This window comes from Castor canadensis, chromosome 9 (genome assembly GCF_047511655.1).
Source record: "Castor canadensis chromosome 9, mCasCan1.hap1v2, whole genome shotgun sequence".
In the NCBI taxonomy this organism is placed as follows: domain Eukaryota; kingdom Metazoa; phylum Chordata; class Mammalia; order Rodentia; family Castoridae; genus Castor; species Castor canadensis.
In genome coordinates, this window is record NC_133394.1 from 94,853,208 (window position 1) to 94,879,097 (window position 25,890).

Sequence of the window (25,890 nt, forward strand, 5' to 3'; positions counted from 1 at the left end):
TGTAAGAAGTCATTATCCATACCTAATTCTGATGTATTTTCTACACTAGCTTCAAAGTTTCAGTCTTATATTAAGGTCTTTAATCCACTTGGAGTTGATAAATTGTGCAGGGTGAAAGACATGGATCTAGTTTCAGTTTTCTCCATGCAGATATCCAGTTTTCCCAGAAACATTTGTTGAAGAGGCTGTCTTTTTTTCCATGGTATGTTTTTTGCTTCTTTGTAAAAAATTATGTGGATGTAGCTTTTTTGCTTTGTATCTGGGTCTTCTATTCTACTCCATTGTACTACATGTCTGTTTTTTTCCCAGTACCATACTGTTTTTATTGCCATGGCTCTGTAGTATAGTTTGAAGTCAGGTGTTGTGATACCTCCAGTGTTGCTCTTTTTGCTTAGCATTGGCTTGTCTATTTGCAGTCTTTTGTGCTTCCAAATGAACTTTAGGTTTGATTTTCTAATCTCTGTGATGAATGTCATTGGAATTTTGATGGGGATTGCATTGAGCATGTAGATTGCTTTTGGTACTATAGCCATTTTCACAATATTTATTCTACCAGTCCATAAGCATGGAAGATCTTTCCATCTTCTGTAGTGTTCTTTGATTTCTTTCTTTAATGGCTTATAGTTTTCCTTGTAAAGGTCTCTCACACCCTTTGTTAAGTTTATTCCTAAGTATTTTTAAGACTATTGTAAATGGAATTATTTTCCTATATTCTCTCTCAGTCTGTTCATTGTTGATATATAGAAAGACTATTAATTTTTGTGTGTGTGAATTGATTTTATATCCTGCTATTTTGCTGAAGCTGTTTGTGGTGTCTCAGAGTTTTTTGGTAGAGTTTTTCAGGTCTTTTAACCATAAGATCATGTCATCTGCAAATAGGGATAGTTTGAATACTTCCTTTCCAGTTTGTATTCCTTTTATTTCTTCTTCCTGTCCTATTGCTCTGGTAGGAATTCCAAGACTATGTTAAATAAGAATGGAGAGTATGGACACCTTTGTCTTGATCCTGATTTAGAGGAAATGTTTTCAGTTTTTCCCCATTTAATATGATGTTGGCTATAGTCTTGTCATATATAGTCTTTATTATGTTGAGGTACATTAATTCTATTCCTAGCTTCATCAGAGCTTTCATCATGAAAGGTTGTTGAATTTTGTCAAAGGCTTTTTCTGCATCTATCGAGATGATCATGTGGTCTTTTTCTTTGCTTCTGTTAATATGCTATATTACATTTAATTTTTTTGTGTATGTTAAACCATCCCAGCATCCTTGAGATAAAACTAACTTGACCATTGTGTATGATCTTTTTGATATTCTGATGAATTCATATTGCCAACATGTTATTAGAGACTTTTGCATCTATGTTCATTAAAGAGATTGGCCTATAGTTCTCTCTTCTTTTGTTGTTGTTTTCTTGTCCAGTTTCGGGATGAGTGTAATTCTGGCTTCATAGCATGAGTTTGGCAGTGTTCCTTCCCTTTCTATTTTGTGGAAAAGTTTGAAGAGGGCTGGAATTTGGTCTTTTTTGAATGTCTGGTAGAATACAGCAGTGAATCCATCAGGTCCTGGGTTTTTTCTTTTTGGAAGACTATTGCTGCTTCAATTCCATTGCTTATGTCAGTTTTTATGGACATGGTGATTAGTTTTCCATATACTCTACACTATAACAAAATACAAAACATTCTGCACTATTCTATTTTTGCAGTATGGGTAGAATAGATACAGAGCTATCTTTTACCCAAATTCTGCCCTGCCAGGTTTTTTTTAGCAAATTCTGCCCCTCTAGATTTTTGTGTTGGAAAGATCCAATTGGAGACCTCATTGCTTGATATCCCTTAAAGATAGCTTGTGCCATTATAATTATAATTATGCAGAAATGAATACACAAGGAAAAATAGACTAGAACATACACTAAAATCACAGTAATTATGTTAAGATAACAGGAATTTTATAATTACATTGTCTTCTATTTTCCAAAATATATTAGAATCTGTTTAAATTGATTTTTCCATGAGAAACTATGTGTTCATATTAGTATATCTATATTCAAATCATATACAAATGTGTAGTATATCATGTTTTAAAATATTTATGCACACATATATTTAATAGAAACATAAAATATACATGTAGCTCTTACTAATATGTGTACTACACATATGTACATATGTATGCATGTATTCATATTACACACACGTCTATGCTTAAAGTTTAGAATTACCTTTATTGATACTGGGGTAAGAATATGATAAATGTATATTATATAAATGCATGGAAATGTCATAATGAAACCTATCATTTTGTACAATTAATATATGCTAATTAAAAATCTAAAAACAGTTACCTTTATTATTCTCAGCAGATGAGACTATCAAAATACATATGTCTCTCAAGATAGTTCAAATGATGATTTTTTAACTTTAAATAGAATGATAAATTTTTTTTTAGTATTCTATGAATTTTGAGCTTTTCCTAGACTAGTGTTATGCAATATGATATTCTTTTGCAATGCTGAGCAACAGCAATAAACCATAGCTCCCACCAAGTCATATGATCACCAGGGCAAACAATTGTACCCAATTTTGTACTGTGTTGCTAAGCTATAATGTTTTGTATGTTAGGTGTTAAATGCACTTTCTACTTATGATGGACTTATCAGGACATAACCCCATTATAAGTTAAAACATGAACTACTTGGTAAGTGACATCAACAAGGTGGTGTATCCCGCCACAACAACAAGAAAATGCCAGCCACTCATGAACAAAAATGCTTTCTGGGAGATTTGGAACCCAAGTAGAAGGTTTCAAAATGGTGAAACCCGAGACCAAGTAGGGCTGTTTTGCGAGGCAAGGCAAGGATCACAGTTGGCACACTTGACAATCTGTTTCCTTATGGTATTAGCTGCACCATTTTTTGGTATTTGCTCTGCTACCAGAGCCATCTGCCAAAGAATTGAATAGTAGTCATGCCTACGGGTACCTTAAGTGACAGGCTTACCAAACTTCGTACTGGCTGTGGACCCTGAAATGGCCCTCTAACTCAATTCCATATCCACTTATCCACATTCCAAAGGCAATCCTGCCTGCCCAGGGACCTGGCAGGAGGCATGTCCATCTAGGTTTTCAGAGTCAGGCTTGAAACCTAAATTTTGACTGTGGACCCTAGAGCAACACTATATAATTTGGTTTTAGCTCCTCTCAGATATAGTCAAAGACCAGTTCTTGCCTTGGCACTTTCCCAGTGACACAACTAGAAACCATCTCAGAGACCCAAAGGGAGTTTCACTTATCCCTGCACCCAGTCACAAGTCTGACACCTGCAGACCAAACTGTGAACCCTGAAACATATCCTAGTCCTAATGCCAGCCTTGCTGACCAAGGCTCTGATGACATTCCAAACTGCCCAGGGACCAGAGAGGATCTATGCCTACTCACACTCTTAAGTAATAGGCTCACTCATTGTAGAGCCTTCTGTGTACCTAGCAATAGCCAAGTGACCACCTTCATGCCCCTTGAATTGTGGACTTGAAGGCAACCCCATTAGCCTAAAGGACCAAATAGGAGAAAGTATTTACCTGCCAAAATAGACTGTAAAGACTAGAAGAGGTTTGCATGGACAACAACAAAAAGCTACGCAAATAACAAAAGAATCAAGCATATATGACACTACTGATAGCAAACTAATAAATTTCTAGTAACCAAACCAAATTAATGGAGACCTCTGAATCGTCTGAAAAACAATAAACAATGCAGTGATCATCTTAAAGAGGCTCAAGGAGATAGAAGAGAGGCAACCAAAGAAAACTGAGAAAACATTGTGTGAACAAAATTAGAAGTTTAATGAAATAGACATTAAGTTCAAATACCTAGGAGTAAACTTAACAAGGATGTAAATGACCTCTACAAGGAGAACTACAAACCCCCTGAAGAAAGAGATCAAGGAAGACTACAGAAGATGGAAAGATCTCCTGTGCTCATGGATTGGTAGAATCAATGTAGTAAAAATAGCTATACTACCAAAAGCAATCTACATGTTTAATGCAATTCCCATCAAAATCTCAATGACTTTCATCACAGAGTTTGAAAAATGTACCCTAAATTTCATTTGGAAACACAAGAGACCACGAATAGCCAAGGCAATACTCAACAAAAAGAGCAATACTGGAGGTATCACAATACCCAACTTCAAACTATATTACAAAGCAATAGCAATAAAAACAGCAAGGTACTGGCACAAAAACAGACAGGAAAGCCAGTGGAACAGAATAGAGGACCCGGATATGAAACCACACAACTATGCCCACCTTATTTTTGACAAAGGTGCCAAAAATACATGATGGAGAAAAGAACCAGCCTCTTCAACAAATGTTGCCAGGAAAAGTGGTTATCCATCTGCAAGAAACTGAAACTAGATCCATGTTTATCACCCTGTACTAATATCAACTCAAAATGGATCAAGGACCTTAATATCAGACCCCAAACTCTGAAGTTAGTACAGGAAGGAGCAGGAAACACTCTAGAAGTAATAGGTATAGGTAAAGACTTCCTCAATAGAATGCCAGCAGCTCAGCAACTAAGAGGAAGGATGGACAAATGGGACTTCATAAAACTAAAAATCTTCTGCACAACAAAAGAAATGGTCTCTAAACTGAAAAGACCACCCACAGAGTGGGAGAAAATATTTGCCAGCTATACATTAGACAAAGGACTGATAACCAGAATATATAGGGAACTTAAGAAACTAAACTCTCCCAAAATCAAAGAACCAATAAAGAAATGGGCAACTGAACTAAACAGAACTTTCCCAAAAGAAGAAATTCAGATGTCCAAAAAAACACATGAAAAAATGCTCACCATCTCTAGCCATAAAGGAAATGCAAATCAAAACCACACTAAGATTCCTCCACACCCCTGTCAGAATAGCCATTATCAAAAACACCACTAACAATAGGTGTTGGCAAGGATGTGGGGAAAAAGGAGCCCTCGTACACTGCTGGTGGGAATGCAAGCTAGTGCAACCACTCTGAAAATAATTTGGTGGCTTCTTAAAAATCTAAACATAGTTCTGCCATATGATCCAGCAATCCCACTCCTGGGGATATACCCAAAGGAATATGACACAGGTTACTCCAGAGGCACCTGCACACCCATGTTTATTGTAGCATTATTCACAATAGCCAAGTTATGGAAACAGCCAAGATGCCCCACTACTGACAAATGGATTAAGAAAATGTGGTACTTATACACAATGGAGTTCTACTCAGCCATGAAGAAGAATGAAATCTTATTATTCTCAAGTAAATAGATGGAACTAGAGAACATCATCCTGAGTGAGGTTAGCCAGGCTCAGAAGACCAAAAATCATATATTCTCCCTCAAATGTGGACTTTAAATCTAGGACAAATACAGCAATGTGGTTGGACTTGGGTCACATGCTCAGGAGAGAGCACATACAGGAGGAATGAGGAATGGGGATAGGTAGGAAACCCAAAACATGAAAGTGTTTGATGTCCCCACTGCAGGGGAGCTAATACAGAAATCTTAAAGCAGCAGAGGTCAATATGGGAAGGGGATCAGGAACTAGTGAAGAGGTCAAGTAGAGATGAATCAATTCACATTGTAATACACTTGTGCATGGAAGCAATGCTAGGAATCTCTCTGTATAGCTATCCTTATCTCTACTAGCAAAAACGCTTTGTCTTTCTTATTATGCTTATGTCTTTTCTTCAACAAAATTAGAGATAAGGGCAGAACAGGTTCTGTCTGAAAGCAAGAGGGAGATGGGGAGGAAAGGGTGGGGGTGGGGGGCAAGGGGAAGAAATGACCCAAACAATGTATGCATACATAAATAAATGTATATCAATCAATCAATAAATAAATGGGATCAAATTGACTAAATTAGCTATCACAAAGGACTAACTTTTAAGGATTACACTCAAAAGCATGAGGGTAATGAGTATAATAGACATTGTCACTGTTTTCCAGATAAACTATTTATTCCTAAATATTTATGTATTTTATTATGATTTAATACAATAATGATATACTAAGCACTGACTTGGTGTCTATGAGAAAAAAGAATAGAAAAAAGAATTTAAATTATATTCAACAAATGGTGCAAACTTTCATTCTCTAGAGATTTTATACTCTTAACAAAAATATGATTGGACTGATTGGGGACTCTGAGAAGCCAAATAAGTCATCCTGAACAATTAATTTAAAAAACAAAGGGATTAAATATCACAGAAATGTATGCTTATTATTTCTAAGGAATACTATGGAAGAGAAAGCCAAATGGGCCTGTAAACTTAAAGTCAAAACGAGATAATCACACCCAGTAAGTCTTCAGCAAGGCTGAACAAGTGGGCCTCATCCACATGGAGTGGGAGAGCTATGGGAGGATGTCCTCAAGGTAAGAGTGTTTCTCCCTGTCAACAGCTAGCACCTAAGAGAAAGTACAACAAACTATCTTGAACATACCTGACATATTGTCACTAAATAAGATAAATCCTCAGGGCAGAATGGAAGCAAGCATTTGCATCTATTTAGAAGAAACACTTTTCCCTATGCCTAAATTTTAATCTTGTTTTGAAAATCTTAACTTCAGTCAAAACCAGCATCATGCCTGATGGCAAAATACTCAGAGTTCCATTAGGGGATGGACCAGATTAAGAATGCATATAGTTACTTAACATCATATGGCATTGTCCTGGAATGCTACAAGTTTAAGAAAGAAGCAAACAAACTATAAAATTCTAAGACGGTAATAAAACTTGTTATGAGATGCAAATGTAATGATTATATAACCAGAAAAAATATTAATCAAGTTAATCTCAATTTGACATGATTTACAAATTCAGTTTATGGTTATTGCACACAAACATAAAAGCATCAAGAGCTTTCCTATAGAAAAACAGCTGCATACTAGAGATATAACAGAAGTAAAGATCCCATTTTTAGTCATTGTAATTATAACTGCAACAAAAATCATGTAAGAATAAATTAAACAAGAGAAGGTGAGGGATTAAGGGGGAAGACTGTAAAATGCCATCAAGGTACATTTGTGCCTGCATACAGAAACAAACACATACCTGAACTAAGGGAAAAATGTACCTGATTCTTAACTCAAAATTATAAAGACATTCAATTGTGCCTCTAATTAATCCATAAGTATTAACTCCCATAAGATTCAAGTAGGTTCGTTTTCTTTGAAAAGAGATACATTGATTCTAAATTTCACAGGGCAAAACAAAATCTTTGAGAAGAGTCATGAAATCTGTGAAAATGAAGTTGCAAGAGGAGGATTAGCCTCAGATGTTAAAGTGTGTCAAAGTATAGTGATTTTTAATGTGGTGACTGGTGAAGAGTGATATCAGCAGAATGGAAGAGAGTTGGGAATTAAATTCACATGGAAAGTGAATACATATTAAGGGAAGTATATATAACCAATGGCGGGAAAGGCATGAACAAATGAATGGCATTGGGGAAAAATGGTGAGTAATTTAAGAAAAGTTGAAATTGAACCTCATCTGTCTCCTTATATAAATTCCACATAGATTAAACATCTAAATATCACAAAAGGAGTGTTGAAATGAAGAAGTGTTATAGAAGCTAAATGCAAACTCTTGATGATTTAAAACTTGCCTGCCTAGCAAGCATGAGGTCCTGAGTTCAAATCCGAGAATCCCAACTTCCTATACCTGGAAAATAAGAAGTAAATAAATAAATAAATATGCTACATTGAAACAACGTTTCCATGTGTGCAATCAAATATGCTTAGGTATATAGAGACCGTTTCTGCACATATATATCCTTCAAAATTGGTAAAAGTCATTATTCCTAGGGATGGAAAACACACTAAGAAGAATTATGGGGTAAGAGAAAACTTTTTCTTTTTAAACTGTATTAGCCCTTATGCTGTTTGAATTTTTATTACAAAAATGTTTTCTCTTAATAAATATAGCACATATGCTGGTATGCTGGCATAAATTTTGGCCAATGAGTAAGAAATAGCAAATTCAGTAAAACCATGTGACAAATCATAGGTTTTTGTTAACAGATGTCCCCAGGATTATCATCATTTGAGAACTGAGTTCATCCTATGTGTTTCAAAACAAATCTTAAGAACAATGAGTAATTTTCATAAAGAATTCGATTAATGGTCTTTCTTAATTAGTGACCTCTATCTTAGTTCATCTAGGCCACTATAAAGAATATATCATAAAATTGTGAAGCTTACAAACAACAGAAATTTATTTCCTGTAGCTCTGGAGACTGGGAAGTCCAAGGTCAAGGAGCTGGCAGATTCAGTGTCTGGTAAAGACTTGCTTTCTAGTTCATAGAGGGTGCCTTCTTACTGTATCCTCACATCATGGATGAGGCCAGGCATCTCACTAGGGCTTCTTTTATAAAGGGCCACTTTTATATCCATAGGGATCTGCCCTCATAATAAAGTCTCCCAAAAGCCTCACCTGTTTATATCATTACCTCAGTGATTAGAGTTCAACATATGAATTTTTGAGGGACATCAAATTTCTGACCATAGCAGCCTGTCCCATAGATAAAGGGTCCATTGAGGAATCTCAAACAAGAGAGTAACCTGGTGAGATTTTCATTTTAGAACAGTCTCTAACTATTAGTAAGACCAAGTAAAGTAGGAATAGACTGGAGTCAAGGAGACTAGCTAGGAATTTATTTCATTGTACCACTGAAAGCTGGAGAAAGCCAGACAGAGGCAGTGGCAGAGGAAGGCAGAAGAGGGTTAAAGGAGTGTTGATTAAGAGACAGAAATGGCAGGACTTATAACCTTCTTCATGTGGAGCAGAGGGAGAGGATTAGTTTGTGATGACCAGCTGGTGAATAAAATGGAAAAACAGAGAAATTGCAGGTTTGGGAAAGATAATGATGCATTCCCCCTGCTTTGGGCTCTCTGGCCCATTGGGTTGGGCATAATTAATAGTAAATGTGTGTTTGGGGAGGTAGTGGGGTAGGGTTGGGGCAAGAGTTGGAGGGGGGACAATTCTTTTATCAGTGACAGACAACGAATGAGGCTGAAGGGAAGAGAATAATTCTCATGTAAATGGTGAGTTTTGGGGGGAGACTTGGATAAAAAAGAAAATACATTGACAGTATCAGTCCAGATCAGTATTATAGGCCCTGAAGATCCAATGAAGAAGCTTACAGAATTTGCAAGGAGTGGCAGTCAAGGTCTCAGTTGGTTTGTGGAATTAACCACTATGACTTGGTGGAAGAAATGTACCTCATCCAGAAATGCCCAGAGAGTCTCTTTCTGCAGATCTTATGTTTTACCCTCCCACAGAGGTTTGGTGTAACCAAATTGCCCTGCTAATTGAAGCAAAAGTGTAGGAGGTACTTGAAAATAAAATAAAAAAAATTAAGATTTCTGACTTCTTGCCTTCACTCTGCCACTAACTGGTTTTATAATCTTTGGCAAGTCATCTAAATTTGTGTTGATTCAAAAGTTTCTTGTCTGAAATGAGGTCAAATATGAAGCAACTGCAATTTTTTCAGCTTATGTAGATGAAGAAAACATACCCTGGACTTGTGGTTGCGAGAAGGCATCCTGGAGTTGGTGATACAAAATCAAAGTTCATTCTTCAGAACTTTAAATGTTAGGTCAGGTGGAGGCTAAGAAGAAGATAGGGCAAGGGGAACTGATCTGAGTAGAGGAAAGTGTATAGAAACCAAGTAGTACTTTTAGAAAAATGCAAAGAAATTTAGAGAATAAATTGGTGAAAGACTTTTGCTTCTATAGACTTTTCAACCAACATCAAATAAAGTAGATACTAAATGTTGACCTTTTACAGAAGAATTCTGAGACTTGGAAGTTACTTTCCTGAAATCACTTAAGTCATAAATGGTAGGACTAGGACCTATCTGCTTCAAATTGTTTTAACTATTAATTTTCACCACTTCCCTCCACTAATACATTAAGATGGATGGATGGGTAGAATAATAAGAAAGATATACTTTCCTCAGTGAATCTGGCAGTTTACATTTTTGAAAAAGCTCTGAACCTGAAGAGAAAAATCATGGTGAAATTTAAAATTTGTGAGTCATTAGATGTGTAAGTTTATTACTTCAAACCTAAGAAAGCAAAACATTACTTGCAAAATTAGTCAATAAATTAACTCATCAGTTACCCTGTTGTCGTCAGTAGTAGTTTCCCTTAGAAACTATCTCACATTTAGGCAAAATTAACATAAGTCAAATTTGGTGACCTCAATTCTTCCTCACAGTCGTGCAATAAAAAATATAGTAATTTAACATTCTTTGACAACTAATTCATCCAGAGCAATTCCATTTTAGAAAAACCATGTCTTTCTGGAAACCTGGCAATGAGTTACAAAGCCATATAGGTGTTATAATGGAATCCCAAAGCAACCTCAGGGTAGACTCATTATAGAAAATTGTTCCCACCCATTGTTTATGTTGAGGCAGACATGTCTCTTACCACAAACCTGCATTCTTTAGTGGATGTGTTTCTATGGTTCTGATTTTATACAAAGATTTTTATTATAACTCTCTCTGTTAAAAGGATCCACAACCATGACTTCTGTACAAATTAAAGTGTCAACATCTAGTATACAACCAACTTCAAACCTCATCATGACTCTATCCAAAGCATTTATTTTTAAAACAGCCTTATCTATTTTCTGATTCCTCATTTTTGAGAGGACTGGGAGAAGGTCCTTGTTTGTTTTTTTTCCTGCATTCTGGAAATTTAAGCTATTTATTTGAATGAAAAATTTCATATCAAGCATTTCTAGGTTATTTGTAGTATAATAGCTTTTAGGTACCAAAGTGCCAACACTTACTTGCTTTTCCCTCAGTTTTCAGAAGTGTGTTCTCTGAGCTTTTGGGAGCTCCATTGAGCTATCTGGGAGCTCTCCAGCAATCTCCTGCCTTACTCTAGGGGCTCCTTGTAGCCATGTTTGTGTGATGTGTTCCTACCCTCCTGAGGCAAGACTATTGGTAGGCACATGACTCAAACCATGTCAACTAGATTCCTTTCTCCTAAAATTTAGAATTTTATATACTAAAATCATGTCTTCTATTTGTGGTCTTAAAAATGTTCTTTCATAGAGCTTGATTTCAGAAGTAATTGTTAATACATAGCTTAATTTCAAGATTATCATTTTGTGATGACTTGCAGCAACTAAACTTTCCATCTTCTTCTGATAATTTAGTGGTTTGGTCTATATATAATTGTGAATATGACAATCTGATTGGGTACCATAATATTGGCTTTATTAAGTAGTAATTAGGAAGTGATTTTATAATTTTAATAATAAACTGGTTAATATTTTATGATTTTTAGTGATTACTTTCAAAGCAACTTCAATTTTATTATCTACTCTCAATAATTCTGTAAGCATTATAGATCTTTATTTTACTATGTTTTCACATTTACAGCTGAATTTAAAGGAGTTCAGATATTTGCTTGGAATCACAGCTCAAGTCTTGACATTTTGCCTGGTGCTCTTTCAATACATGCATAAAGACCAGTAGTTTCCTTTGAGGAAATGTGTTTTCTCTGTCTTTCTGTTTGTCCTTATTTCTCTCACACACATATATAGACACATATAAGCAGTGATAAAATTCTTTGGAGATACCTGCCCTGAAATTAAAAACTGGTAACTATTTAATCATTTTATAGTGGTAGGACCAAAATGGTTTTGTTTACATCATAGAACCATAGTCCCTTGGCCAAGTTGACTGGAACTGTGAGTGCACAGTGCCAATATCCTCAATAAGATCTTCTCTTCTAGGAATTGAAAATTGAACCTTAGGGAAGGCAATTTAGTACTGTTGGATGATTTACCATGGAGACCAAAGAAGCAGAAAGAATGAGAGAGAAAGGGAGAAATGTCATTTTGGTAGAAAAAGGAAAAGACACAAGAGTTGCCAAGAGAAAATCCTAACATTCCAGTACCTATGAGTAGTCCTTTCTTAAGACAGCATTCCTCTTTTGGTTCCCTGAGAATATCAGTCATCTGTTAATATGCTCTTTCTTTAGAAAATAGGCACCAGCTATGATGGTGCACACCTGCACTTCCAGCTACTCAGGAGGCAGAGATTGAAGGATCACAGTTCAAGGTCAGCCCTGTGAAAAAAGCCAGACTTTATCTCAAAAAAGAAAAAACAAAAACAAAAAACTAAACCAAAAATCCAAGCTGGATACAATAGCATGTACCTGTGGTCCCAGCTACTCAGGAGGCAGAAGTAGGAGGACTTTTGTCCAAGGACAGTCCTGGACAAAAGCATGAGACTCTATCTGAAACAAATAAAGCAAAAAAGGGGCAGACATGGCTCAAGTGGTAAGGCCACAAGTTTATCGCTAGTGCTGCCAAAAAGATAGAAAGGGGCGGGAGAGGAAGGAAGAAAAGAAAGGAAGGGAGGGAGGAAGGAAAGAAGGAATGAAGGGAGGGAGGGAGGACAGAAGGAAGGAAGGAAGGAAGGAAAGAAGGAGAAGAAAGAAACGGTAGGCAAAACAGTTGATGTTTATTCACTAAATATTTGATGCTGTTACAAATGCAGAAATTATACCAGGAAGAAGCTAAATGATCAGAGCATGGCTTCAGCTCTGTGTTCTTCCCACCTCACCTTTCTGTAGCAGCACTCTCATGATCTTCCTTGAGTCTGGATGATCTTAAATTTCCTCTCCCTCTTTCCTCTCATGATTACTCTACAGTTCTGTAGTCCTCTTCTGGAGAATTATAGTCTTGACCAATAGTATCTATTGTATTTTCTTTATTTAAAAGTAAATTCTTATATTTTAATACAATTCTATTATACAATTGATGACACACTATCCCCTTCTTAAATATATTTTTATTTCAGATCTTAGGATGAATGAAAAATTCCTCTAATGTACACCAATGTTTCAGTTTGGTGTATTAGAGATAAAGCAAGCCTGCTTTATACTGAGATCCAAGGTTGTGAGGGCGAGGTTATAATAAATCTTTTGAAAATCAAAAGCTTAGGCAATCTGGAGACCAGGGTGTCACTAAATTACTAAAAAAAAAAAATCACATGATATCATTTAGTACAATATCAAAGTATGGGTTGGGAATAAAACTAAAACAATCAACTGCTAGAGTCCACTAGGAAGTTAAATGGGTTAAAGGAGAGTTTGGGCCAGAAGTGTTGGGGTAGAGTTCAGAATTGAGCCTGACAGGGAATCTCCTCACCTCTACATGAGATTTGGGGTTTAGCTTTCCTATGCAGTGGAAAATTTCATCACCTTGTTTCCTGTATCTCTTCTCCCAAGCAGTCAATCACCTGCCTAAAAACACTATTAGGTCCCCAGAATAACTAGAGAAAGAAGTTCATTCCAGTCCTCAATTAGTATAAAAGTGGTGCAGTGTCAAAGAAAACTCTGGTCGATGTCCAAGCTTACAGTGATGTACAAGGCTCTTGTTACTCATTTGATGTGGTGTTTCTTGTTATGAGCCCTACAATATAAGCAGAGAAGCAAATAGTTATACAGATGCATAGGGTTCCTCACATTTGGTTCCTTAAGGAAAGACTCCTGTTTAAAAAAATTAAATCAAATAATAATGAAGAAAGCCGTTTAGTCAGTCAGTTGAAAATTAATAATAGGTGTAATTAAGCAGTTTACATGTATTAACTCTACTTCTCTCATAACAGACCAAAGTGAGAACAAGTGAAGGCATGTAAATCTCTGGTGCTAAGCGAGTTATCCAGAATGGAGTAACTTCCAGTTAGAAGATCTGGAACACTGAACCATAGTTATAGGACTCAAAAACCCATACTCTTCTGACTACATGACACTGCTCTACCACCAAGATGACCCTTAAGTGAATCATAAGCTCCAAACTCCCTTGTTTTCCTTCTCATTTTTTTAATTAAGAAAAAAAGCCAGAATTATTTTCTGAGTGGTCACCTCTCCACCATGCAATGTCTTAAAAATCCAAGTTTTGCTTTGGTTTTTAGAAGTTAATGTGAATATATTTCTATTATCACCAGTCTGTACCTGTTATCCATTCTTGATCCACTGATTTGCAAATTCTATTTGGAGCTTAATTTCTAGACATGTTGTACCAGAATTAAATGGTGTTTTTTTTTCCCCCAAGGGAGAATTTTTTCCATAAAATTTCTTTCAACAAATGGATCAATAGCCTGTCTAGTTGGTCTGCATAAGACAGTTGTTAGCAGTTTTATGTCACTTTCATGTTCAACTGGCATATTTAGAACACAGGTCAGCCTGGATAGCACATTTAAATAGGTGTGGACTGGTGGTTCTGAAATTTGTCAGAATCACCTGGAGAGCTTATTACAGCAGACCTTTGGGCCCATCCTCGGAGTTCTGATTCAGTAGGTCTGAAGAGAAGTCTGAGAATTTGTATGTCTGACAAGTTCCCAGGTTATGCATTGCTTCTGGTCTAGGGACTACTCTTTTTGATTCTCTTGAATAGACTTTTTCTAATCTCATTGTTCTTTTATTTTTATTTTAAGCTTTTATAGGGTATGTATTCATTTCTAAATATATCTGGAATTTTAAAAATGAAGAAATGTGAATGTGAGGATTTTGGGCTGTAATTGTACCTGTCCATAATCTTTTTGATAATAGCCATCACCCATTCAGCCTCAGGATCCAAGCAAACTAGTTTCTCATCTTTCAATGTGACTCTGAAAAGAGAAAAAGTGTTTTTGTTAAATAACAACTGTACTTAATTTTATAATGTATTAAATCTGTACATCATAATTTCTTCAAGATGAAGTACATTTGCTTAAAATGAGCACATAAGTTTCTCAAACTATATTAACCATATTTTTAGAATGTGAATTTTAGCCACATCAGTGTACATACTAATTTTTTAATCAGCTACAGAATGAAATCTAAAGAATAAAGCCTGAGAGAGACCAAAAATGGCAGCGAGGGTAGGGAATCAGAGCTCCTAAACTCCATGACTCCAGAAACCTCCTTGATGATAAGAACAGCCCCTTGTCACCATTCTGCAGCCTGAGCCACAGCTGGTCTCATCCCTTGCAGAACAAAGCCCCACTGTCCCTTATCTCCTGCCACCTCCCTTTGCCTGTTCCTAGCCCTTGCTTTCTCCCAAATGCTACTTAAGGCCAGACCTACCAAGAGAAGCTGCTGTGCCATTTTTTCTTGGCCAGCCAGTCTGCTTATTAAACTTTTGGACATGAGATACCTCTTGTGAGCCTCCTTTGTGTGTGATGTATGGCGTTTTCCTAACACTTGAGACACCATCTGGCACAGCCAGCAAGGCGTATCTGGCCTCTGGGCCTGGGAAAGCAGCCACCCGGCTACTTCTCTCTCTCTCTCTTTTTTTTTTCTTTTCTTTCTTCTTCTAACAAGCAGAAGACTAGAGCATCAATCAGAATCAAACCCTGCAACATCCTGGACCCCTAACCTGTGGAAAGCCTTCCTATGCCTCATAGCACTGAAAACAAGAGTCATTTTTCCCAGCCAGCTGGCTACAAAGTTGCCTGTGTGAACCTACAGAAGAAACAGGTGAGCATCATGGCTCCTCTACCCATCCTCCCACCCCACCCTGGGAAAATAATCCAGTACAGCACCTGGGCAGACTGAACCCCTCTCCCCCTTCACCCCCCAGAGCAAAACTGAAAAACATAAACAGTGAACTGTAATCTAACACCGACATCAGAGATGGGGGTGGAACGCTGAATCTGCCCTAGAGAACAGGGGTGGGGCAAAGAACCTATCTCTCACTGCTGAACTCTCAGGGGTGGGGCAAGAAACCAAGCTCTCAGAACTGAGCTCTCAGCCCTGAACTCTCAGTGACAAGTCATAAAGCAACAAAGGCTAAGAGTGGGAGTGGGCCAACAAGCTAACTGGTGGAGCTACCAGCACCAGCAGAGATTGGGAGAGGCATAAAGGCTGAGAGAGGGAGCAGAGTGACAAACTAACCTCCCAAAGCAGGGCAGGAGGTGGATCCCAGAGCTGATCTCTGGGACAGAGGGCAGCATTCAAAACTGAATTGGTAAGGGAGGGGGTGGGGGGAGGGGAGAGAAATGGCCCAAATATTGTATGCACATATGAATAAAAACAAAACAAAAAAAACTGAATTGCCCCACCTTGCTGGGAGAGGAGCTGACCAAACAGAGCTGCAGTTAAAGAACAACACAGCTACCAGCTGCTGAAAACAGCTCTGACCACTCTGCATGAGCTATTAGTCACTATTAACTCACTATTCTCTTATCCCTCTTCACCCTCCCTCATTCTCCTCCTGTACTACAATCCATTGTGTTCACTCCCAGCTACTCTTTCTGCCCCTTCTCATCTACTCTTTCCCTGTCTTCACCTCCCTCTTCCATCCTCCCCCAACCTGTCACCACATTACTCTTCCCTTCTGCACACTCAACACCTGCTGACGAGCCTACTGTACCAACTGTGCACAGCCCCAGCCCCTGTAATCCCTGACACCCCCACTACAACAACAGAAATACACCCAAAACACATAAGGACCACAAAACCTAGTAGCCCCCATACCTCTTAACCCAGCCATCCACTCCTTCTCCCTGCAACCTTTTTTAGTACCACTTTTACCAATTCCCCCAAATCTATAACTAGCCTAACAAGCATTACCCACCCACCCCCAAATCTGACTGTTTATAGATATTATCATTAAGGGGTTTTCTATAGAATACATTAACAACTGCTCTAGCATTAAATCTGTGAATGTGTTATTGCTAAATTATACCTCCAGACCAGGGACACATAGAGCACATCAACCTGGCTAAAAACCAAGTCAGCCACAACACAAAAATTAAGTCAGGGAAAGAAATCAGGCAATCAAATCCACCAATTAGCCTATCAAAAATATAGTGGCACAGCACCAAGTGGAGCACTGGCAAGAAGAAGGGCTGGAAACCACTCTCCTCAAAAAAATAATTCAATAAAAGATTCAATGCAAAATGAAGAAAATGGATATCCAGTTCTTGACCTTAACAAAACAATGTAACTAAGGAACTCAGCAATGCCCATAAAAAACCCTCAAAGAAGAAATCTGGGAAGAAATCTCTGAGAAATTCATGTAGAATATTAGTCATGGTTAACCAGAATGTACAAGATAAACTCAAGAGATTTCAAGACACCAGAAATAAAGAACATGAGCTGGCACAGAAACAAATAAAGGAACTCAGAGGGAACCTCAGCAAACACCAAAGTAAAACAAAGGACACTTTAAAAATAGAGATACATGAATTAAAAAAGACAACACAGATTATAAAAGAAGATTTGAACAAAGATATGGAAAACCTCAGAAGAAAGAATTAAACAGAAATCCTGGAAATAAAGTCCCTATAGTCAAACAAAAAAAAAAAGGCTGCTCCAGCAAACTAGAACAAGTGGAAGACAGAGTCTCAGAGCTCAAAGATAAAATAGAAATTAAACAAAAACCAGAAGAAATCTTAGTCAAACAACTCAAGAGCTATGAAAAGAATATGCAAAAACTCTGTGCCTCCATCAAAAGACCAAACCTGAGAACCATGGGCATTGAAGAAGGAGAAGAGATACAAACCAAAGGGATATGTAACATGTTCAATAAAACAATAACAGAAAATTTTCCAGATCTCAAGAAAGTTTTGCCCATTCAGGTACAGGAAGACACTAAGATACCAAACAGACTTAACCAAAATAGAACCTCCCCACAGCATATTATTATTAAAATGACAAGCATAGAGAACAGAGAAAGAATATTGAAGGCTGTAACAGAGAAAAAACAAATTACATATAGGGGTAAACCCATCAAAATCACAACAGATTTCTCAACAGGAACCCTAAAAGCAAGAGAAGCATCAAGGGAGGTATTTCAGGCACTGAATGAAAATAACTTCAACCCTAGGATACTGTACCCAGCAAAACTGTCATTCAAAATTGACAGAGCAATAAAAACCTTCCATCATAAACAGAAACTAAAGCAGTATATGACCACCAAGCCAGCACTACAGAAGATTTTACAAGGAATTCTGCACACAGAAGATGAAAGCAAACAAAACCATGAGAGAAAGTTAGACACATCAAACCACAGGAGAAGAAAAGACAAGCAGTCAGAGAGTAGCATTGATTCAGCTGCACACAATCAAATCCTTAAACAACAAGAACAACCAAATGGCAGGAATCACCACATGCCTATCAATATTAACATTGAATGTCAATGGTCTCAACACCCCCATCAAAAGATACCATTTGGCAAACTGGATTAAAAAGGAAGATCTGACAATCTGTTGTTTGCAAGAGACCCATCTCTTTGAATAAATAAACACTGGCTTAGGATGAAAGGCTGGAAGAAAATATACTAAGCCAATGTCTCCTGAAAACAGGTACGGTCAAATGAGATAAAGAAGGACACTTCATACTAAAAAAGTTATAATACATCAAAAGGAAATAACAATTATCAACCTATATGCACTCAATGTCAGTATACCCAATTTCATCAAACATACACTAAAGGACTTACAAACACATACAGACTCCAACACAGTGATAGTGGGAGATTTTAATACCCCTCTATCACCAATAAATAGGTCATCCACACCAAAAATCAACAAAGAAATCCTAGAATTAAATGGCACCATAAATCAAAGGGACCTAATGGATATCTACAGAATATTTCATCCAACAACAATACAATATACATTCTTCTCAGCAGCCCATGGAAATTTCTCCAAAATAGATCATATCTTAGGACACAAAGCAATCCTCAGCAAATATAAGAAAATAGAAATAACCCTCTGCATTCTATCTAATCACAATGCATTAAAACTAGATCTTAACAATAAAAACAACTGCAGAAAACATGCAAATAATTGGAGGCTAAATAATACATTGCTCAATGATAAATGGATCATATCAAAATAAGAGATGAAATCAAAAGGTTTCTGGAAGCTAATAAAAATGGAAAAACAACCTACCAGAACCTATAGAACACAACAAAGGCAGTCCTAAGAGGAAAGTTTATAGCCATGAGTGCATATATTAAAAGGATAGAAAGATCTCAAATAAACAATCTAAAGCTACATCTCAAATGCCTAGAAAAGCAAAGCAAGTAAAACCCAAAACAAGAAGGAGAGAAATAATAAAAATAAGGGCTGAAATTAATGAAATAGAAAAAAAATTACAAAGAATTAACGAAACAAAAAGCCAGTTCTTTGAAAAAAATAAACAAGATTGACAAGCCCCTGGTAAATCTGACTAAAATGAGGATGGGAAAAACCCACATTATCACAATCAGAAACAAAAAAGGGGTGATAACAACAAATACCACAGAAATCCAGGGACTCATCAGAGACTACATGGAGAAACTATGGTTCAATAAACTGGAAAATCTTGAAGAAATGTACAAATTTCTAGATACTTATCACATCAAAAACTGAACCAAGAAGATATTAGCCACCTCAACAGATCTATAACACATAATGAAATTGAATCAGCAATAAAGAGTCTCCCAAAAAAGAAAAGTCCAGGACTTGATGGATTCTCAACTGAATTCTACCAGACCTTCAAAGAAGAACTAAGACTAACACTCCTTAAACTTTTCCATGAAATAGAAAGGGAAGGAACATTGCCCAACTCATTCTATGAAGCCAGTATTACATTCCTCCCCAAACTGGGCAAGGACACATCCAAAAAGGAGAATTATAGGCCAATCTCCTTAATGAACACCAGTGCGAAAATCCTCAATAAAATATTGGCAAACTGAATCCAACAACATTTCAGAAAGATCATTCACCATGACCACATTGGCTTCATCCCAAGAATGGGAAGATGGTTCAACATACACAAATCAATAAATGTAATACAGAACATTAATAGAAGCAAAGACAAAAAACATCATCATCTCAATTGGTGCAGAAAAAGCCTTTGATAAGATTCAACACCACTTCATGATAAAAGCTCTAAGAAAACTATGAATAGAAGGAATGTACACCAACATTATAAAGGCTGTATATGACAAACCTATAGCCAACATCATACTTAATGGAGAAAAACTGAAACCACTTCCCCTACAATCAGGAAGGAGACATGGATGCCCACCTTCCCCACTCCTATTCAACATAGTCCTGGAATTTCTAGCCAGAGCAATAAGGCAAGAAGAAGAAATTAAAGAAATGCAAATAAAGAAACAGTGAGAATATACCTATTTGTGGACAACATGATCTTATACCTCAAAGACCCAAAAAACTACACCTACAAACTTCTAAACACCATAAACAGCTTCAGCAATTGAGCAGGATGTAAAATCAACTTACAAAAGTCAGTAGTGTTTCTATACACAAACGATCAAATTGAGAAAGAATATAGGAAAGCAATTCCATTTACAATAGCCTCAAAAAAAATCTAATACCTAGGAGTAAACTTAAGGAAGGATGTACATGACCTCCACAAGGAGATTGAGGAAGACTACAGAAGATGGAGCGATCTCCCATGTTCATGGATCAGTAGAATCAACATAATAAAAATGGCTATACTACCAAAAGCAATCTACATGTTCAACAAAATACCCATCAAAATTCCAATGATATTCATCACAGAGATTGAAAAATCTACCCTAAAGTTCATTTGGAAACACAAAAGACCAAAAATAACCAAGGCAATACTCAGCAAAAATAGCAATGCCGGAGGTATCACAATACCCGACTTCAAATTATACTATAGACACATAGCAATAAAAACAGCATGGTACTGGCACAAAAACAGATATGAAGATGAATGGAACAGAATAGAGGACCTAGACATGACCACACAGCTGTGCCTACCTTATTTTTGACAAAGATGCCAAAAACATATTATGGAGAAAAGACAGCCTCTTCAACAAATCTGCCTGCAGAAAACTGAAACTAGATCCATGCTTGTCACCCTGTACTAGTATCAATTCAAAGTGGATTAAGGACCTTAATATTAGACTGGAAACTTTGCAAATTAGTACATGAAAGAGTAGGGAATACCCTGGAAACCACAGGTATAAGCAAGGACTTCCTCAGTAGAACTCCAGCAGCCCAGCAGCTAAGAGAAAAGATGGACAAATGGGACTACATGAAATTAAAAAGCTTCTGCACAACAAAAGAAATGGTCTCTAAATTGAAGAGACCATCCACAGAGTGAGAGAAAATTTTTGCTACCTATACATCAGGCAAAGGACTGATAACCAGAATATACAGAGAGCTCAAAAAACTAAACTCCCCAAAACTCAATGAGCCAATAAAGAAGTGGGCAACTGAACTAAATAGAACTCTTTCACTATCCCTGGCCATAAAGGAAATGCAAATCTGGCCATAAAGGAAATACAAATCAAAACCAAACTAACATTCCACCTCACCCCTGTTAGAATGGCTGTCATCAAGAATACCACCAATAACAAAGCTGGCAAGGATGCGGGGAAAAAAGGAACCCTCATATACTGCTGTGGGAACATAAGCTAGTACAATCACTTTGGCAAACAATATGGAGGCTCCTTAAAAAATAAAACATAGATCTGCCATATGATCCAGCAATACCACTCCTAGGGATATACCCAAAGGAATGAGACTCAAGTTATTACAAAAGCACCTCTACACCCATGTTTATTGCAGCACTATTTACAATAGTCAAGCTATGGAAACAGCCAAGATTCCCCACAACTGATGAATGGATCAAGAAAATGTGGTATTTATACCCAATGGAATTTTACTCAGCCACAAAGAAGAGTGAAATTTTGTCATTCGCAAGTAAATGGATGGAACTAGGGAACATCATCTTGAGTTGAAGTTAGCCAGGCTCAGAAGGCCAAAAATCACATGCTCTCCCTCATATGCAGATTTTAGACACAAAACAAATGCAGTAATGTTATTGGACATGGTCACACACTAAGGGCAGAACACACACGGGAGAAATAAGGAAAGGATAGGAAATCTAAAACTTGAATGTGGTTGATTTGCTCCCTATGATGAGCAAATAAAGTAATCTTAAATTAGCAGAGGCCACTATGGGAAGGAAAGTAGTGAAGAGGTTTGGTAGAAACAAAGCAATGTGGGTGCAGCACACAAGTACATGGAAGCAATGCTAGGAATCTCTCTGTATAACTATCTTTATCCCAAACTAGCAAAAATGATATGCCTTTCTTATGTTTTCTCTTCAACAAAATCAGAGAAGAGGGCAGAACAGATTCTGCCTGGAAGGTGGGGCGGTGGCACAATGTATACACATGTAAGTAAATGTAAAAATGATAAAATAAAAGGAGAAAAGAAGAAAAAATAATAAAGAATAAAACTTTTTGAGATGCTGACCAATCTCAAACATTAAAATTAAAAGTATACCAGGGATAGTGCTACACCCTGAAATATTCACATAGCTGTAATATTTTCCAGGCTAATAATTGCAAATAATTTATTTCTTAGTTTTTATTGTTGTATCTCTATTGATTTTGCTAGATTTTAGGACCTTATTAAAGCATCTTTTATTATTGGTCATGGACTGCCTGAATTTCTTATTTAAATTAATTCTGTAGCTTTCAACTGTGCTTCACAGAATGACAACATTCCACTGTCATCTCTAGGACCCTTTTAAGTTTATTATAAGGATTAAATCATCTTATCAAGAGCTACATTCCAGGATTTGAGAAAATAATATACAATTATGAAAATAATAATATAATAATAAATCCTTAACAAATTACCAATACAAGATGAAAATTTGAAAGTATTTGTATTAAATGCAGAAATAAGCCAAAGGGGTCTACTACCACCACAGCCATCTCAGCAAAGCTAGACAGATAATAAAGATCATTAGGTTTTCTTTGTCTAAATTTTTCTTTTTAAAAATTATTTTATTTTTAATTCATTGTACATCTATAATAAGATGGGTTTCATTTTAATAGTTCCATATGTAAAAGTTCTCTCCCTCCACTATATTCCCATTTCCCAGCACTGTGTTTCATTAGCTGTCTTTATGTGTATATATACAGTGTACTAGGTTTTCAAAAGAGGAAATTAAACTGACATTATTCCCAATGATATGACTGCCCAAGTAAAAGGCTGGTGGTTACAAAATCAATGCAAATATTCATGTCCAAATAATTATACCTGGAATGTGAAATTTTAGAAAGATATAAAGTGATTAAAAATAGATTTTTCATAATTTAAAAAAGATATGGAAGGCCTTTATGGAAAAAAATCACATTAGATGGAACACAGACACTTATAAATGTATGAAAAGTATTCAACTTCTAAAATATGAAAAGTTTAAAAAGAACAAAAAGAAAGAAAAATATTCAACCTCATTAACAATATAAAAATGCAACCTAAAAGAACAATGTGATACCATTGGATACTCATCAGCTTGATAATACTAGGTATTGGTCAATGTGTGCTGTAAGAGGTGATTTTATGCAGGAAAAAGCTCTACAAGTCCTTTGTAATATAGTCTGTCATTAGCTAATAAGATTAAAAATGTGCAAAAGCTAAAACTCACAAGTAATTCCTAAAGAAACTCTCATATAAATGAACCAACAGACATATAAAGAATGTCTGTGATATGAAAAATTTGTAAAGAATGCAAATGTGCCCCAACAGTGTATCTTTATGAAGCTCTAAGCAGAGAACACATCTCAGCCTTTAAACTGCTAACCTACAGAACTGTGGGATAAGTGAATTTATTTTATACCACTAAATTGAGGTAATTTGTTACCTAGTAATGAACAATTAACACAGCATGTATAATATAGTTCACAATACAAAAGTTTTAATAAAGGGCAGAGATGGTATCCACAGTCTCTAAATTCTGTATCTGTAGATTATGCCTCAGAAAAGTTATCATCAAGTCACTAGCCCATTTTGAAATTACTGGTGTATCTAGGTGTTTGATAGGTTTCCTGATGGTTAGTTAATTATCCAAGTATTCTTACTCATGCCAGTGCATCTTTGTTTATTATATATTCATTGACTTCAAGGCTAAGCCCACTCAGAGGAAGTTCACCATTTGAGAGTTTCCCCTTCTTTCTGAAGTGGGTACATGATGTTTCCAGAAATGAGCGCATAAATACTGGGCAATCATCTTCCCATTCTGTTCAAGAATACTAATGCCCTGAGCCGTGGTCTTCTGTACTCTCAATCTAACACATTTTGTAAGAAAATAGCAGCTTCCAAATCCCAGTACAAAGCTTCCAATACTTGCATGATTTCTTCACTACTTACATGATTTCTTTTCTACTGCAGTGAACACCCTTAGGTATCAAATGGATGTTTTTAATGGATTGGGGAGGAATAAAGTCAGCATAGGTCTGAATACACTGACATTGTAATTCTTGAGTCTCACAGGGATTGACTGTGTAAAAGAATAGAAAAACCCTCAGTGAAGATAAATGCAGTCACCATGCTTAATTACTTACTTTAATCTGAAGTCAATGCATGAGGATATTCAACTGGATTCATAAATTCAGTTCTGATAGAAATATATGGGAAGACAATCACACAAACTTAATCATACCATCAGTCTACTGAATGTCTATGTTTGAAAAACTATGAGATGCACTAGATCGATAGTTTATTGCTTAAGAGTGTATATGGTTAATAGCTTACTTAATGGTAAAACTGCTGACTTCCCTTTTATAAAAATTTCTAAGCATAAAGACTATATATGAATTTTATTAATTGAAGGTGACATTTTCTATATATCTAACATCATTAAAAGGAATACCCTAAACCTATTTGCAGTAATACTTCTGCTATCATTTCTAAAATGAAAATCATAGAATTTTAGAGATAGATATTTCTAAGATATTTTCATTTACCTCAAGAAATTCTTTGAATTTCTAAATCTAAATCTGTCTGCTTTGGGGTTTAATTTTATAGTTTCTACATTTTGCTTACTATCAAAAACAATCTCTTGTAATTTTTTTCCAGTACCTACAAAGGAAAGTAAAAAGCCTAACTGGCTTACCGAAAATGCCCAGGACAAGGACAGACAGAAGGAATAGTGTTGGTGAGCACTCAGCAGCCATGTTGATCCTTATCTTGGTTCTGGTCTGGATGGTAGAATCAATATGCAGCCCACCTCTAGGTGATTGCTGTAACACTGAGAATCTTGTTTCTCCTCTTTAACATTGTCTCTCCCATCATAAAAGGAAAGGTTTAGTTTATCCAGTGATATGCTTGCCACTCACAAGCCAATAAGGAAGCTGGGTTTGTTTATCAAGCTTTGTTGTAATTGAGGGGTTTGGAGCAAAATGAGCTGAAGTAGTTAAGTAGAGAAATGAGCTCTTGGCTCTCTGCTCTCTCCCTCTCCCACCCGGCAATAAAGAATCTCTTGGCCAGATCACTCCTCTCCACGTGGTTATTTTGGGGCCTGTATTTCCTTACATTTGGTGCCTTGACTCAGATGGAGGCTCCCCATTAATCCTGGTGGGACCCCTATTCTTATTTGCCCAATGACCACCCTGAGGATGTGACTGGCCAGGACTCATCCTCCCAATCACCCTTGCTTGCATCCAACACCAGACATTCTTTGGTGAGTCCACCTACCCTTCTTGGGTTCCCTTTAAAGTCTCTCCCTTCGGTGTCTCTGGGTTTTAGAACACTTCCCCTGCTTTGGGCTACCTCTGGGCGGCTCAGACAGTAGAGGGATCCCCTTCTCCACAGGGTTTGGATTTTACAGGGTCCAGGACCCTACAAAATCTAGGCCTAGGTAATCCAAGCCGCAGGCCTCTGGCCTGCAAACCACCTGAACTCAGTGACAGCTGGGTCACGTGTGCTTTGCGTTTTCTCGGATATTTGTGCTGCGTGAGGACGCTCCACAGTACATAATATCCTCCTCTCCCATTCCAGGACCAGGTCCCTCATAATGGGTGACACTACGTCTTCTCTGCCATCTGACTCCCCATTGA

General features: G+C 36.8%; 1 protein-coding gene and 1 long non-coding RNA gene across 6 annotated transcripts in view; one reads left to right on the forward strand and one right to left on the reverse strand.

The window, feature by feature from the left end:
- LOC141410952 (uncharacterized) overlaps window positions 1-25,045 on the forward strand; it is a 96,893-nt gene extending 71,848 nt beyond the window's left edge. For 2 of the 5 annotated variants that reach the window (XR_012435771.1, XR_012435773.1), the window contains 4 exons: window positions 6,269-6,410; window positions 15,372-15,524; window positions 22,159-22,217; window positions 24,911-25,038. This is a non-coding gene — a long non-coding RNA (uncharacterized lncRNA). Of the gene's footprint in view, window positions 1-6,268; window positions 6,411-7,240; window positions 8,974-15,371; window positions 15,525-22,158; window positions 22,218-24,910 lie in introns of those variants that run through there. The other 3 variants (XR_012435772.1, XR_012435775.1, XR_012435776.1) reach the window with 3 other exon arrangements.
- Window positions 12,839-25,082, reverse strand: LOC141410951 (C-X-C motif chemokine 15-like). The gene is made up of 4 exons (XM_074042009.1): window positions 24,948-25,082; window positions 24,203-24,332; window positions 14,591-14,674; window positions 12,839-13,476 (listed from the first exon to the last, which is right to left on the reverse strand). Exons 1-4 carry the CDS (start codon window positions 25,006-25,008, stop codon window positions 13,446-13,448), a joined length of 306 nt encoding a protein of 101 aa, XP_073898110.1. The 5' UTR covers window positions 25,009-25,082; the 3' UTR covers window positions 12,839-13,445.
- Window positions 25,083-25,890: the final 808 nt, after the last annotated feature.

Coding starts and splice junctions, on each gene's coding strand:
- LOC141410951 (XM_074042009.1), bottom strand. CDS start 25,008: ATGGCTGCTGAGTGCTCACCAACACTATTCCTTCTGTCTGTCCTTGTC. Junction 24,333..24,947: donor CCTTGTCCTGGGCATTTTCG/GTAAGCCAGTTA, acceptor TCTTTTACACAG/TCAATCCCTGTGAGACTCAA. Junction 13,477..14,590: donor ATCAAAAAGATTATGGACAG/GTACAATTACAG, acceptor CTTATATTGTAG/GGCTCATAACAAGAAACACC.